The sequence below is a fragment of the Urocitellus parryii genome, chromosome 2, assembly GCF_045843805.1.
Source record: "Urocitellus parryii isolate mUroPar1 chromosome 2, mUroPar1.hap1, whole genome shotgun sequence".
Taxonomy (NCBI): domain Eukaryota; kingdom Metazoa; phylum Chordata; class Mammalia; order Rodentia; family Sciuridae; genus Urocitellus; species Urocitellus parryii.
Window position 1 is genome coordinate 12,307,469 of NC_135532.1, and position 15,681 is coordinate 12,323,149.

General features: G+C 47.6%; 1 protein-coding gene across 1 annotated transcript in view; it reads left to right on the forward strand.

The window, feature by feature from the left end:
- The first annotated feature begins 10,855 nt into the window (after positions 1-10,855).
- The window catches only part of Stk24 (serine/threonine kinase 24), a 100,167-nt gene continuing 95,341 nt past the window's right edge, over positions 10,856-15,681 (forward strand). Inside the window, exon 1 of the mRNA XM_026399789.2 lies at positions 10,856-11,196. Coding sequence (XP_026255574.1) covers positions 11,155-11,196 — 42 coding nt within the window. The 5' untranslated portion in view covers positions 10,856-11,154. The remainder of the gene's footprint in view (positions 11,197-15,681) is intronic.

Genomic DNA, 15,681 nt, shown 5'->3' on the forward strand with positions numbered 1-15,681 from the left:
CTTTTTGTATCCAATGTTATGTTTTGAGTTTCTGTGTGTATGCACGCACACACACACACACACACACACACACACCATTTTTCTGTTTATTAGTCTCTCTTCAGTTGAAACTAATCAGCTCTTTTTAAAAAATTATATGTGTGTGTGTGTGTGTGTATAGACATAATACCTTTATTTTATTTATTTCTATGTGGTGCTGAGGATTTGAACCCAGTGCCTCACACATGCTAGGCAAGTGCTCTGCCACTGAGCTACAGCCCCAGCCCTCTAATCAGCTCTTAAAACAAAATTTTGCAAAATTTAAATCATTGTGTTGTTTTACTTCCAGAATTTTCTTTTCTTTTTTATAGTTTCCAGTTGTCTCAAAAGTTTCCATCTTATCATTCAATTTCTTAAATATATTAGTCACATTTATTTTAATATTTATTCTGATTGTTTTATTTATCCTACAAATATTTTTATTGTATATTTCTTCTCTTGGTTTTCTGTTAAGTGTTTGGCTTCTGTGTGCCTGGTTTTATTTTGTAAGTTCTACTTTACTATGCCTGGTTATTTTTTATTGAATGTTAGATATTTTTCATGAAACAGTGTAGAGAAGGTTTGGGGGTCTACATGATGGTGTCTTCCTCTGAGGATTCATGTTTACTCTGGCATTGAGCCCACTGAGGTGGGGCAGGAGCAGATGATCTTAACCTAAGTTTTGAGGTGTTCTGTAACTAGACTTCATTCCCTGTCGGAGTTTGTCTGTTTCTGATGGGTCTCTACTTTTAGGAGGCAGAGCTTTGTGATCCCGTTTTTAAAGCCCAGATGGTTTGCCAAAACTTCTCTTCTATGGAGGGCACTGAAGTCCAGCCTTTGCTCCCCAGCCCTGTCCTAGTGCCAGCCTCCATTTTGTTCTCCTGCCACTCAGTTGTCCCTTCCAAATTAGCAATTGCCTCAAAAAGCAGCCCCAAGTACCAGGCTCACCTCACTTGTCTGTTCTCTGTCCCCGAATTATGGCTCCACAGATTGCCTTGCTAGTTTTCTGGTAACTTTGAACACCTACCCTTCCCTTTATTAATTATTCTGTTTAGCTCTTCTAGTCCTTTTTTTTTCTTTTCTTTTTTAGTACTTTGCATTGAACCCTTTTAACCTCTGAGTTACATCCTCAGTCCATTTTATTTTTAATTTGGAGACAGTGTCTCACTAAGTTGCTTAGGGCCTCCCTAAGCTGCTGAGGCTGGCCTTGAGCTTGTGATCCTCCTGCCAAGTAGGAGGATCCTGCAAGATCCTCAGGAGTCAAGTATAGTTGTCTCCTGAGTCACTGGGATTAAAGACATGCACCACACTCCCTGCTCTAGTCATTCTTAATGGCAGGATTGTTCTGAGTCATCGGGTTAGGCATTGTCAAAAGAAGAATTCTATAGATTTCTAATTAAAAATAGGATTATAATATACATATTTTCCTATAACTTTCTTTTCTAACATGCATATGTGACACATACACATCTTGAACAAGCATGTCAATATTAATTGGCACAATAACTTTAAACTGCTATATGGAACTTATACCATTCTATGAGTATACCATAATTTTTAGCCAAGCACTTTAATTGGATATTTAAACTGTTTCTATTTCTTTCTCTCATAACAGCAACAGGATCTCATTTTCATACATACAGTCCTAATTACTTGTAATTATTCCCTAAGTATAATGTTGTGAAATAAAAGTAGGACTATTTGAAGGCTTTTGTTGTATTACTAAGGATCCTTCATAAGGAAATATCTAAATAATAGAATTTTAATTTTTAAACTTGCCCATGTCCAAGATTAAAAGAAAAAACTTTCCCATGTCTGACGTATAAATAAACAAGCATTTTCTAAATGACTCTTCTGTGGGCTCATGCTGGGTGCACTCTTGGGATCACAAGGAAACAAACTAAACGTGGACTCTGACCTTGTAGATTCATGATTCCTTACAGTTTCTGACTCCCTTATTGCCATAAAGGTCCTTGGTAATGTTCCTGGTGTCCTGAATCCTCTGTATAAGGTCTACCTTCTCCTGTGTTCTGCAGTTATACTTATATTTTGGACCCTACCTTTATCTTTAACTAATTGTGCCTTATGGACTTATTTACAGCCCTTGGGGCAAGAAGGTACCTTGACCTCTTTCTGTTGACTCTACATAGTCGAGTAGTATGGCTGCAGTTTCTTTTTTTCCTCCTCATGCTTCCCCCAAACTCATTCAGTTTGAACTCTATTCGATGATTCTGACCACTCCTCCAGCTTACCAAGACCACTTACCTAGAGCAGCAGCCACACAGTGGCCCTAGGATGTGGATCTGGCCTGCCACCTGTGCAGGTAAACCAAGTCCCGTGGAACACAGGTGTGCTCATTGGTGTATGTGTTATCTATGTCAGATTTGGTGACACAATGGCTGAGCTGAAGCCTAAAATATTTAGTATCTGGCCCTTTGTGGAAAATGTTTGCCAAATGGCTGTCCTTGTAACTCTAGAAGATCCTGAACTTAGTGATGATTTCCCCACTAACAGATAAAACAGTTTGTACAACTGTACAAGCCAGAGTAAACCCCTGGCTTCCCCACTCCAGAGGGCACAGGGCTCTTGTCTGCTCAGTATCACTTCATTTAGGGTACAGGCTTCCTTTCTGTCCCTGGATCCAGATGAAATGATTCTGCCCCCTTCCACTGCCCCTGGTCAAGCTGAGCCTCCCATGGCTTGTTTGATCATGAAAGATGGAGCCCTTTTAATTCATGCTCTCAGCCCACTCAGGTGATGGTTGATAAAATCATCCTGCTCCCCTATGGAAAGAGCTCCTCTGACAGCAAGTGCCAAGCAGAGGCCAACGAACCCAACAGCAAGACCCACAGAAGCTAGCGTCACTTCTTGTGATTTTAATCTTAAAACCCAACTGTGGCAAGTTTAAGAATACTGCATTTCCCAGTTATACAAGACAACAAATCGCTCTTTCTGCTGAAGCTAGTTTTGACAGGGTTTCTGTCATCTAAAACTGAAAGAGTCCAAAGAAGCGTAAGAACTAGAATAAGGAATGGAGGTAGCAGAAGAAAGGTGACCTGGGTGTCTGGCATAGGTAAGGTGGAGGGGAAGACACTAGCAATCCCTGTGTCTAGGAAGCTGGTTGACCCTCTTGTGATTCAGGACCTAGACCATGGATAGGCTTTGGGCTTGGTAGGTGCAAAGGAGGGGATTTTATAGCTGTGCTTCTACATCTACACCAAGAAGCATAGTATTTGTCTTTTGTTTTTGCTCTGCTGGGGAATTGAACTTAGAGCTTTATGCATGCTAGGTCAGCACTCTGTCACTGAGCCACACCTGAGCCCAAGAAGCACAGTGTTTGTAAGGCATGCTGGTCCAAACAAATGAGGATGCCCCTTGCCAGAGGAGGGTGTTCTCTGCCAGAGGCAATTGGCCTGGGGTTCTGGACTCAACCTGCCTGGGACTAAGGGCATGGACATCTGCCATCCTGGTGTTCCACAGCCCAACATGTAGGAAGCTCTTGGTCTACAAAGGCCAGGCTGGATGTGATGGTTACTTCAGTGGCTTTTAGTAAGTTGCAAGAAGAAACAGGCAAGCTCCAGCCAACTCAGCCCATCAGAAAGCCATGCAGTCTTGGATGAAAGCCATGCAGTCTTGCTAAGGGAGGACCTTCCAGTCTGCACCAACAATCCCAACTTGGAAGAGGCATGTTTCTTGCAGAATGCACAAGCTAAAGGGAGTGAGCAGGTCGGAGAGGCAGGTGAACATCTGGGAAGTAAGCCTGGGCCCAGGCTGGCCCAGGGTCGTGTAATACCTGTGGCCTCGTGTGACTCTGCACCTAGAAGGGCCCTGTGCTTGGCTTGCTACTCTGCTCTTGTGCTCTTGAAATAATACTTTTCGAAGGGAGGAGTGCTGCATTTTCATTCTCTATTGGGCCTGGAAAATTGTGTAGCTGGTCCTGCCTGGTACACTGAAGTCAGAAAATTGAGTGACCCTGATCCTCCAATGTCCTTCAAACCCTTCTTAGGCTCCTCCCTTCTCCTGCGGAGTGGTCATGATTTCCCCCATTGCCAGTCAGGAGGTATGTGCCTGGGCCAAGGGCAGAGTAACCCTGACTAACCACTCAATCGGTTCATTGAGACCCAAAACTGTAGGAAAGCATAAGACCAAGAGGCCAAAAAGAGGCAGAGGGGTGAGCCTACAATACGATTGATAGAAGGACCCTGTCTCAGCAGGCTAATAGCTTTGGTTTCTACCCAGTTTTCAAGGCAGTTGTGTTATAAGGGCAATCACATGGCTGTTTAGTCCTTAATATTCTGGTCCTCAAACTCTGCCCCAAGGTGCTCAGAAAACACAAAGGCTCTGCATGATGTATTTTGCATTTTCTAGAAAACACAATGATACCAGGACACCACACTGACAGGTATTTCAGTTTCCACATTAGATCATGTTTTATTCTTTGCAATGATGTCATATTATTTGCAAAGCAGTTGCTAGATTTTTGGCAGCTGCTGGGATAAAAAACACAAAAATCAATATGGAACAAGAAATGAAGGTGGCAATGTCCCTTCCGATTTTAAGGTTATAAAGTTGTACAGTGCTCAACAGGGATACGTGTCTCTTTAGTTCTTGTGATGATGGGATCAGCGGGCTGCCTATGTGGCTTGGCTGTTTGGGAGCCATGTCATTTACGATGATTTAGGAATGAAATTGAAATATCATTTAAAGTTTACTGTATTAAGTTGGGCATGGTGGCACACAACTGTAATTCCAGCTCCTCGGAGGCTGAATCAGGAGAATCACAAGTTTGATGTCAATGTGGGCAACTTAGCGAGACCCTGTTTCAAAATAAAGTTTAGAAGAAGGGCTGGGGAATGCAGCTCAGAGGTGTAATGTTCCTGGTTTAACCCCAGTACTGTAGTCAATCAATCAGTCAGTCAATCTGAGGTCTCTGTGCCAAGATAATCCCAAGGGCCCTAAATCCTCCCCAACAGGAGGCAGGTGGCTAAAGGTCCTCAAGCCTCAGGATTCACTCCAGGCAACTGTGCAGGACCACAAGAAAGGGAAATCTCCCAAAGAATAGAGCCTAGTGCTGCCTGGGTTGGGGTGAGGGTGCTGACTCAGGGATTCCCCACTTTTCTTCCCAGGGGCTTCCAATTCTGGGCTGATGGTCACCCCCGTTCATTCCCCCTTCTCCTCTTTTCAAATGAGCTGTATCTTGTTTGATTATCATACTTTTCTCCCTCCATGATAGATTAAACTCATGAAAGGAGGTTCCCTTTATCATTACCATTTAGGTAGAGATGGCTGGCCTGTGAACAGCTTTATCCAGACTTGGCCAAAGGAAATGCTTATTATTTGGAGTCCCTGACTAGGAAATACGTGACCTCAGTAGAAAGCACTGGGGTTTGTCCTGCTCTGGGGAGAGTGGGCACATGAATGGGTTGGCTTTATTGTGCTGGGGACACAAGAAGTTATGCACAGGGAAAGACAGAATGTGTACCCCATGTGCCGGGGAGCCACGGAGTGGAATGTATCATGCCAGGAGTCTTCCCATCATTCCCTGCTGCTGGATTAGACTCTTCCATCCCTGGGTCTTCTTGCCCTCTGGTCACAAGAATAGACTCACACAGATTTGAGTTCCTCTACTTCTGGACACCGGGTGAGATGAAGTCACTCTCTTCTCTCTGGGATCACAGGGACTCTGTACAGCAGCTCCTGACACCACACCTAAAGAACCTAGACAGAGACGATTCCCAGCAGAAGCTGGAAGCTGTGGGGGCAGAGATCGTTTATCCTTGAACCCAACTTCCTGGATCTGTCCGGGCCCGATTCAGCCAAGCTTGGGTTTCTGTGACTGAGATTCCCTTTTGTGATTCTGGAAGTCTGAGCTAGGTTTCCGTCACTTGATATTTGAAGAGTTCTGACTCATAGTGTCACTAACACAGCTTCTTTAGGAAACCAAATAAAAATGTGCTGGAAAGTCAAGGTTCGAGACTATGTGCCTGATCTTTTTGCAGGTGAAGCCCTGATCTTTTGTCAGGTAAAGTTAGGTCAGTATTCTCAGAACATTCCAAGCTTATTTAAGTCATGTGCATTGTGGAACCGGTGTCTGTAATTTGTGGGCACATTTTACCTTTGGATGGTTATTACAATGTCCTTTTAGGCACATAATTCCCTGGATCAACTTGAAGTGAAAATTAGAATTATTTTCTACAATTTGTCTTCCTTGTCAGAAAACAGAGCCAAGAGTTTGAAGAAGTGGTACTGCAGTCCGGTGATTGTAGGATAGATGATGTCACCCTTATAGGGATGATTTCATTTATGCCCTTTCTGGATATATCTGAAAGTAAAAACAGCCCCAAGAGGGAGGGAAATCCACGCATGTAGCCCTGGATGAATCTCTGTGCACTGAAACCTTTAGGAGGTGATTGGCAGGGTCAAGTGGCCACTGTTTAGAGGGCGAAAAGCACTGTTAATTGGTTCTTTGCCAAGCAAAATCACACAGAATTTTCTAGTGCGCCTGCTCTAGTGAGCTCTTCTAAACAGCCTGAACTTCCTCTGTGTGGGCTCCCAAGACTGCTCCAGGGAATGTGCAAGCTGGAGCCTCCAGGCCTGTGGAAGCTCCGTCCCTACTCTACGGGTAAACTGCACATCCAGGGGCCAAGGACGCAGTCGGGGAAAGACTTCATCACACAAGTTTTTCCCAGAAGTGAGTGTTTATAGGCCCGTAAAGCCTTCTAAACTCTTCTCTGGTGGATTTTGTCATGTGTTCCACATGATTTCTTCTAATTAGAAATATTTTATCAAGCAAACACCTGTAAGTACTCTGCTTTGGCAGTCAGTTGTCTAGTGATTGAAGGTGAGTGCTGTGGTTTCTATGCAAGATAACACTTAGGGACTACGCCCAAGGAAACATGAAGCAATAATACCTGTTGGCAGGCAGATGAAATCAAGTCTGGAGAGGCCCACAGCCTCAGGAGTAGGCAACACAAGCTCTCATGCCTGGAGCCAAGCCCTAGTGAAGGGGCTGACCAGAACTCATTGAGTGAACAGGCACTTTATGGGCTATTGTGTGCCCCCCACCCCATTCACATATTGAAATCCCAACCTCTACTCCCTAGAACGTGACTGTATTTACAGACAAGGTATTTTTTGTTTGTTTTTTAGTTGTACATGGACATAATACCTTTATTTTATTTATTTATTTTTATGTGATGCTGAGGATGGAACCCAGTGCCTCACACAGGCTAGGTAAGTGTTCCACCTCTGAGCTACAACTCCAGCCCCTGGAGACAAGGTCTTTAAAGAAGCAGTAAGGTAAAATGAGAGTTTTAGGCTGGGCCCAAATCTAATCTGATTAGTCTCCTTATGAAAAGCAGAGATTAGGACAGATGCACACAGAGAAATGGCCATCTGCAAGCCTCAGACAAACCAACCCTGCTGACACCTTGACCTTGAACTTCCAGCCTCTAAGGACTATAAGAAAATGTATTTCTGTTGCTCAGTCTGGGATGTTTATTACCGCAGCTCTAGCAGACTAAGGCAGGGAGCAACCGGAAACTGACTTAGAGTGCCGTCCCCATGACAACCCTTCTCTGAGCTCCATGCCCACAAAGGGAAGCTTGGCTGGTACCATTCCTCATGTAGCTGACACCTTCTCCTAGGTTTCGCGTGCATTTCCTTGTCGCCATGACATACAGCGACGACCACATGTGCTTTGTACTGATGCTAATAATTTGTCTTCATCATCTAAACATGTGTAGAAATTTGTCAAGCCTTCTGTTACTTATCCAAGCTACTCATATTCTAGTTCTTTCTTTAAAGTTCACCATCTAAGTCCTTTTCTTTAATCTGTGAATTTAAATTGCTAATGCGCTACTTGTCTAGCGGTACTTTATGAAGTGGCATTTGGGGGTGTTTATCTTTTCCACTCAGAAAGAAAAGTGAAGGGATTGATTGTCGAATTCTTGCTTTCTGCTGCACTCTTTGAGCTTAGCAGGGACTAGGAACTGGCTTAGGGGTCATCAATACTCAGGGGCTTTATATTTGTAAGGGCTCTGTCTAGGGATATGGAAATGTCCTTTGTGGTTCAGAATGTATGTCAGAGCACAATTCATTGCCTGATTCACATCCTTAAGTGAACACAAAAGACAAAGAGGGCCAGGGGATGAAAATAATTCAATGGATTAGTATCTCCATGGAGACAGAAAATGCATAATCTCTATGGAGATCCTCTAACTCTCTCCTTCTAGAATTATGGTAGTATATGAGCTGTTGTAATTATATATTGGGGGCAGAGAGAAAGTGACAAGAGGAAGAGGGTGAGAGGATGATCTTTCCCTCCCTATGCCAGTAACAGCTATGGTCACTCTAAGTTTCATGGATTAGTACTGAACACTTCCAAAGTTAGGATTTGGGGAGACCAGGTCTCTAGGATGGGACAAGGAGGCACCTGAAGATGGTGTTTAGAAGCCCAACACTGAACTATATGTCTGACACGGAGAAGGCATTCAAAAAGGCATGAATGAATTAATGCCTGCATAGGACCCAGCAGAACCAGGAGCCCTCAGGGGTGGGGGTGGGTGGGGTGGGGTGGTGGTGCTGCTTATCCTTACTTCCCAGGAGAATGGTGCTCAGCAGTGTGAATACAGTCAAAGAGGAAGTGAAGTTCAGGCCTGGTGAGGAGATAAACAGGGTACAGGGAAACAGACCAGCCAATGAACGCAAGTCACTGTGTCCAAATAAACTGTATCCTTTTGTAACCTCCATGTTCTTGGCCTTCACCTTGGGATACAAAATGGGATACTGATTATTTTTTATACATAATTATGGCCCACCACCCACCCCAACTTCTGTGACTTATCTGCTGGAAATAAGCCTGTGTAATGTGATTTCTGAGAGTTTCCTCTCTTCATGCCTTAGGGTAGCACCCCAACACTTTTGTCTCATTTCTCTTCATTTTGCTGCCATTTTATAGTCTAGGTTCTGTCCACCCCTAGAAGAGCACCTCTTAGCATGGTAATTGCTACTGGCTTGTTAGTGGTGGCTGAAGAAATCAGCTTGAATTCCAGGAATACCCACTGCTAAACTATGCATATCCAGGCTTTTTCTATTTACACAGTTATCTCTATGTATGCACATGTATATATATTTCCATATACTTATAGAAGCTTGAGATCAGATCATATAATTTGTTTTGTACCCTGCATTTTCCTAACAATATTGACAATATTTCTCCAAGACTAAACATGTAGCCTACTGAAATATGTCATTTTTAATGACTTCATGGCATTTACTGTGTGAATATACTGTTATTACTTCATCTGTCAGACTTTTCAGCTGCTCCCAGTTCTCCCGCTAAACATGAACTCACAGTCATCTTTTAGTGTCCATTGTTACGCATTCCGGGTTATTTCCTTAGGCTATGTTACATAGGTAGAATTTGGGGTTGAAGACAATGGGCATTTTAAGGACACATGTTTTGGGTCATTTTGCTATTCATCTTTTTATGTACCCATTTTTTTTGGGGTACACAATATCTAAAACTATAAACCCCTGGGTATTGGGACTCCTGTTTTCAACTTTCTATCAGTCACCTATGCTGAGAGGTGGCAGCGCTTCTCATGCGATCAGTGGCAACCATGAATATACTCTAAGGTGTCTTGGTGACTTTGAGGCAAACCGCCATTTCCAAAGGAAAACCGGGTGTCAAGTCTTAGCATCCCATTTCTGTCGGATGGACTGCACCGGAGGGAACAGACGTTCTTGGAATACAATGACACCTCAGAGAATAAACACTCCTCACCTCCGTGGAGGACTTCTAGAATTGCTTCCAATCGTCTGAGCTCCTGGGGACTCATCTGGTATGCCTAACCTCGCACAGCCACGGCGCAGAGTGGGACTCAGGGCCAAGAGCGGTGCCAGGTCGCCGCAGAGTGCGAGGCAGCGATGGTCAGTGACCCGCAGACCTCTTCCTACCTACCTGCCGTAGTAAATAAAATACTTTGGAGGCAGCGTCGCCCCACTCCTTCCTCACTCTTTCCCTCCGTCGTTGGAGAGGAGGTGGCTAAAGGCAGAACTGGTGCTCCGAGGGGGCCTGGGGCTTTCGGAGGCAGTGGGCTGGGGAAGTCTGGACAGTTTCCTTCCATTGTCTTCCCTTCCTCCCTGACTTCTTCTGGCGGGGGGTCGCGCCCGCCTGGGTGCGGGGTCCGCGCGGTGGGGTCCAGCCCCCTCACGGAGCCAAGTTTCCGGCGCCCGCCAGTCCGAGCGCGGCCGTTTGCAGCCGCGAAAACCCGGGGCACTCGCCGTCCCTCGGCCTCTCCCCTTTCGGTTTCCTCCTAGGGCGGGTTGGAAACTTCGCCAGACACCCAAGAAGCTCCGCCCTGTCCTTTGGAGCAGGCCAGAGGCGGGGGCCCCGCTGGGCACTGCCCCCACCCTGCCTCGGGCCGTCTCCCCTGGGGCCGCGGGAGGGGGCTCGCCTGGACCGCGGGGAGCCGCGGGCGGAGCAGGAGCGGGGTGCGCACGCACCCCCGAGGCCCAGGCTCGCCGCCAAGCCCGCTCCGACTCGGGCCCTCCCCGCACGCCGAGCGCCCGCCCCGGCGGAGGCCCCCTCCCCGCCGCCCGGGGGCAGCGCGAGCGCCCGCGGGAGCCGCCGGAACCCGGCCCGCGCGCCAGGCGGCGGCGCGGCGGCTGCGGCCTAGGGCGCCGGGCGGCCGCCGGCCTCCCTCCCCCTCCCCCTCCCGGAAGCGCGGGGCGGGGTCCCCGGCCGGGCCGCGGGGGCGGGCGCGGGGGCCGGGCCGGGGCGGGGCGCGGCGGCGCTCGGCGCTCGCGGGCTCGGCGGGCTGTGCGCGCCCACTCCGGCTCCAGGCGGCCAGCGCGAGCGGGCCCAGGCCGCCCTGCTGCAGCCGAGCATCGCGGCGGCGCAGCGGTAGCAGCAGCAGCAGCAGCAGCTCGCGTGAGGCCCCGCGCCCCCCGCAGCGCCTCCCGGCTCCGTGCATGGAGACGCGGCCCGCCGTCCGCCGCTGAGACCCGGCCGGCCGGGACCCGCCGGGGCTGCGGTGGCCTCGGGCTCCCGCGCGGCCCGCGGGCCTGGTCGCCCGCGCGGATCGCCGCGGTCCGGCCGTCCCGTGCCAGGAAGTGGCCGTCCGGAGCGCCATGGCCCACTCCCCGGTGCAGTCGGGCCTGCCGGGCATGCAGGTAGGCAGGGGCGCCGCCGGGGCGGAGGGATGCGGCCGGCGGAAGCGGGAACTTGGCGGTGTAAACACGGCCCCCCCACGCTCTCCCTTCCGGGGTCGCGCCGGGGCCCGCTGGCCACGTCGGGCCCGAGTCCCCCGGTTTTTGCTGGCGCGGGCGGCCGGGTCTCGGGTGTGCGTAGGAGTGGAGGGGCCTGGGGACCACGGCCTGGGTCGCGACGTGCGATGCCGGCGCCTGGCGCTGGGCGCTCGCCTCGGTCCCCAACTCGGAGCTGCAGGCCGGCGTCGGCCCCATCCCCGGGGAGAAGGGATGTGAATAAATGCCCTTGGAGGCCCCGCTCGGTCCCTGGGCAGGCCAGGGGCCCGGGCCCCCGGAGTCTGTCTCCTAGGAGACCCCCAGGACCCCCAGAGCCACCGGGCGGAAGACTGAGCGGAGGGCGGGGACCTGGGAGCGCGCCCCAGTGACTGGTCCCGGGCCGCGCGGCCCCGCGGAGCAGGCGGCAGGGCGGGGTGCAGGAAGGTGCAGCCGAGTCCCCTGGCTGCCCTGGGTTGGAGCCTTTGGTTCTTGGGCGGGCCGAGGGGAAAGTGCGAGCCTGCAAACCGGGAAGGGGGAATTCTTGGGACCGCGCGCTGGAGCGTCCCGGGGCCTGGCCCAGCCAGCCAGTGCCGGACGCTGGGCTTTCACTTTGAGACTTTGATGGCTAGGAGAGGAGTTCCTTGCAGCAGACCTCTCTGTGGATACTTTGTGGCATCTTGGCCTACCAGTGACTTTTTGGGGGAATCAGAGGAGTTGAATTTCAAATTTACAAGAATGCATTAAAGTTTTTTCGCTTTAGGGGACTGTTTTCAACCCTTTGGGAGTGGGGAAACGGCATCCTTGGCTAACTTGTAATGTTTGTAAACTCACAAATGGTAACAAAGTGGGATTAAAGTCGCATGGTACAGTTAGGGCATGTCATTAAAGTGTTGCTCTTCCTAGCATTGTAGCTAAATCAGTGAACAGAAGAGCTTTAAGAAAACAACCAAAAATATCCTCCTGGATTATTTGTTATAATATGGATAGCAACAAGCTCCTTCCTCTGAATCCAGGGCCCAGAAGCAGGATGCCTAGACCTTGGCTCTGAGGAGCAGGAATCTGAGACCCTCGTCCAGAGAGATCATATTCTCTCTCTCTCTAATCATAAAAAGAAAACAATTTCATTGTTCTGGTTTGAAACCTAGAAAAATAGGAAATCAAAGTTACTACTTTTAATGGCAGTTAGGATTTTAATCCAAGTTTGCCCTTTTTTAAAGGAATCATGAATGGGAAGATACTTGAAGAAAGTTCCTAAATCTTATCTAAAAGAATTTTACATTTTATGTGTTGACTACTAGGTAAAAATCAGATATGGTTCTTGTTATTCCCTAAAGTTCCTGCTTGTTTGAATTTAGAGGCCTGAAGGCCTGGTGAGCTGGGTGAAAAATAATTTCTTGTCTATAGAGCAAGAAAGGTCTCTTGGAATGATTTTAAAAGTTTTATCAATATTTCCTTTAGACTGACTTTTATAATGTGTTAATCTGGTTGTAATCTAAGCACAAATGCCTCACTTACTTAGGTGCTCAACTTTCGTGGAAAGTGAATCAGTTTGAAAGGGTACAAAGCAAGTGCCCTGCACAGTGGCACAGGCCGTAGTCCCAGAGGCTCAGGAGGCTGAGGAAGGAGGATTATGATTTCAAAGCCAGCCTCAGCAAAAGTGAGGCAGTAAGAAACTCAGTGAGACCCTATCTCTAAATAAAATAAAAATAGGGCTGGGGATGTGGCTTAGTGGTTGAGTGCCCCTGCTGAGTTCAGTTCCCCTCCCCCCCCTTACCAAAAAGGTCAAAAGCCCCTGTGGCTAGTGCTCTGAAGTTAGTATTCCATGGACACCAGGTAGTTCTGGTGTAGGGCTTTTTTTTTTTTTTCTTTTTTAGGAGTGGGCCAAAATTCCTCATCTTGAGAAAAGAAGATATATTTTCTTTAATAACTTTTTTTTTTAAGAGAGAGTGAGGGGGGGAGAGAGAGAGAAAGAGAGAGAATTTTTAATATTTATTTATTTTTTAGTTCTCGGCGGACACAACATCTTTGTTTGTATGTGGTGCTGAGAATCGAACCCGGGCCGCACGCATGCCAGGCGAGCGCGCTACCACTTGAGCCACATCCTCAGCCCTTCTTTAATAACTTCACCTCTCAAAAAGAGTGAATTTCCTAGGTGATGTTACAGGCAGGAGTTTTTATTTTCTGAGTTTAAAGATGAAATTTTTCTCAGTAGGAAAGACCAGTTTTTCAGCTGTTGGAGTGTTAGAGGTGTGAAAGTGGCTTCTGACAGTCATCCTTGTGCTTACGTACACTCACAAACTGTGTAAGATTTTGGTGTACCATTTGGGGAATAACATTCCTTCTCCTCCCATCCCTCCAGAAAACAAGCACACTTAGGAATTAGCAGCTGCTGCTGCTGCTGCTGCCAGGGGAGGGCTCCCTAGAAGCTGTGGACGAGGATTGCACTAAAGGCACACCTGGCCGTGACCCTTGGCAGAGATAAAACTGGAGAGAAGTACTCCTCCCTTCTGGGATGGATCTCCGGTCCCTCCTCTGTCCTCACGCCCTGACCCCGGCTTGTTAAGGAGTTGGCTTAAATGTTTTGGAAAGACTACAGAGTGAATTTAGGTGGCCTGGGCAGGAATGCTTATAAAATAGCCAGAATGAGGAACATTTTAGTCTGAAGACCATTTTTCGTGTCTTGCAAATCATACTTAGCCGTCTTATGATCCTTGTTGGTACCACTGAGACATAGGTATTATTTTAACCATTTTATAACCATGGAAACCAATGCAAATGATTGGATCAAGGTAAGATAGAGTATTTGGTGGCAAACTTGTGATTGGAAACCAGGTCTTTGTTGCCTTGAAGACCATACTCCCACCCACCATGCCATTATTGTTACTTTTGCAAACATTACAGTCATTATATTCCAGATTATATTTGGCGAAGAAATTAGAAATATATATATATATATATATATATATATTTAAATTTCTACAGGCAGGAGCCATTGTTGAATGCTCTTGTGAGAGGTTCTAGGTTGACTGCTGTAGTCTAAGTGGGTTACCATCTTTAGTAAATGTTAATGAAGGTTGCTGAGGCCTTTCCTGTTTTTCCTCCCACACCCCGGTTTTATATTAGCATGGGGGAAAATAGAAATCATGAACTGAATGTAGTAACTATGAATAAATATAAAGAAATTTGCTTGATTGGTGGCAGTAAGTACGCCCTGTCCTTCATTGAACATTTGTTGTTTTACTCAATTCAAATTAAAAGCAAGCTTCAGTTGGAGGTGGGAGCAGCCATCAGCTTTGAATTTGCATAAATTGTGATTTAAAAAGAATTTGTGATTTAAACAGAATTTTCCAGCCACCTTTCAGCTTTTCTGGACTGTGATGCCGGTTAGAAGTAGCATTTACATCCAAGCCAGAAACTGAACTTTCAGGAGATAGTTCTGTTCTTTACTGTTAGCTATGTACTTTTGTGATACATTTTATTTAAAAAGAGGAGCTGGTTGCAACACTGAATTGATTTCACAGCCCACTGGTTCCTGACCCATGGTTTGAGAAAACACTAATTAGATCAGGTATTTGTGTACCAGAGCCTGAGTTAATCAGCGTGTTTTGAGGTTATCATAAATTTCAGATACTGTCATATTTGTAAGTACAGACAATTTAGAGGAATAGCTGAACAACAAGATTCTGCTTGTTGACATCATCCTGTCCCTGGCCTTGCCCCTCTCCTTTTCCTGGCTCCTTGGAGAAACAGACCTTTTCCGAGAGGCCCCTTGCACTGGGATCGTGAGAAGAGAGTGTTGAGTTTGGAAGTCTGGGAGACAGGACAGCTGCGTTTAATTGTGGCCTGAGTGCTGCTGCACTTTTTCCCTTGCACGTCACATTTCCATGGTTTCTTTTCCTTAGCAGATGCCTGCCCACGTTCCCTGGGGGATTGTCAGGTGTCTCCGAGTGTGGACATTCAGTGATGGCAAGAGATTTAGGTTCTGAGAGCAATGTCAGGTGAGGCTGAACTGTAGGATGAGGTCCAGTGTCTCACAGCTCCGCTCTAGACAGGGGAGCCTGCAGGGATGGATGGCACCAGGAGCTGTGGGCCTGTGTATAGGTCCCTGTCCTCAAGAGGTCAGCAGCCTGGTGCCAGGCAAGTGCCCTAAGACAGTTGCAGTGACTGAGGGACACAGCACAAGCCACTGGCTTGGGAGGCAGTTTTGGAGAGTTGGATTGAATCTCAGAGTGGAAGTAGGGGGTCCAGGGAGGGCCTGCAGGTCTGCTGGGGCAAGGCCTGGGTCTTGGGTGGCAGGAGGCCTGGCCCAGTTTGGAGCATATGAGCATAATGGTCTTTGGGCCACCTGCTTTCTCAGGTGTAGGTGGTGGACAAGGCCAACCCAGGTGGGTTCTGGGGTAGGCTGAGTGTTAT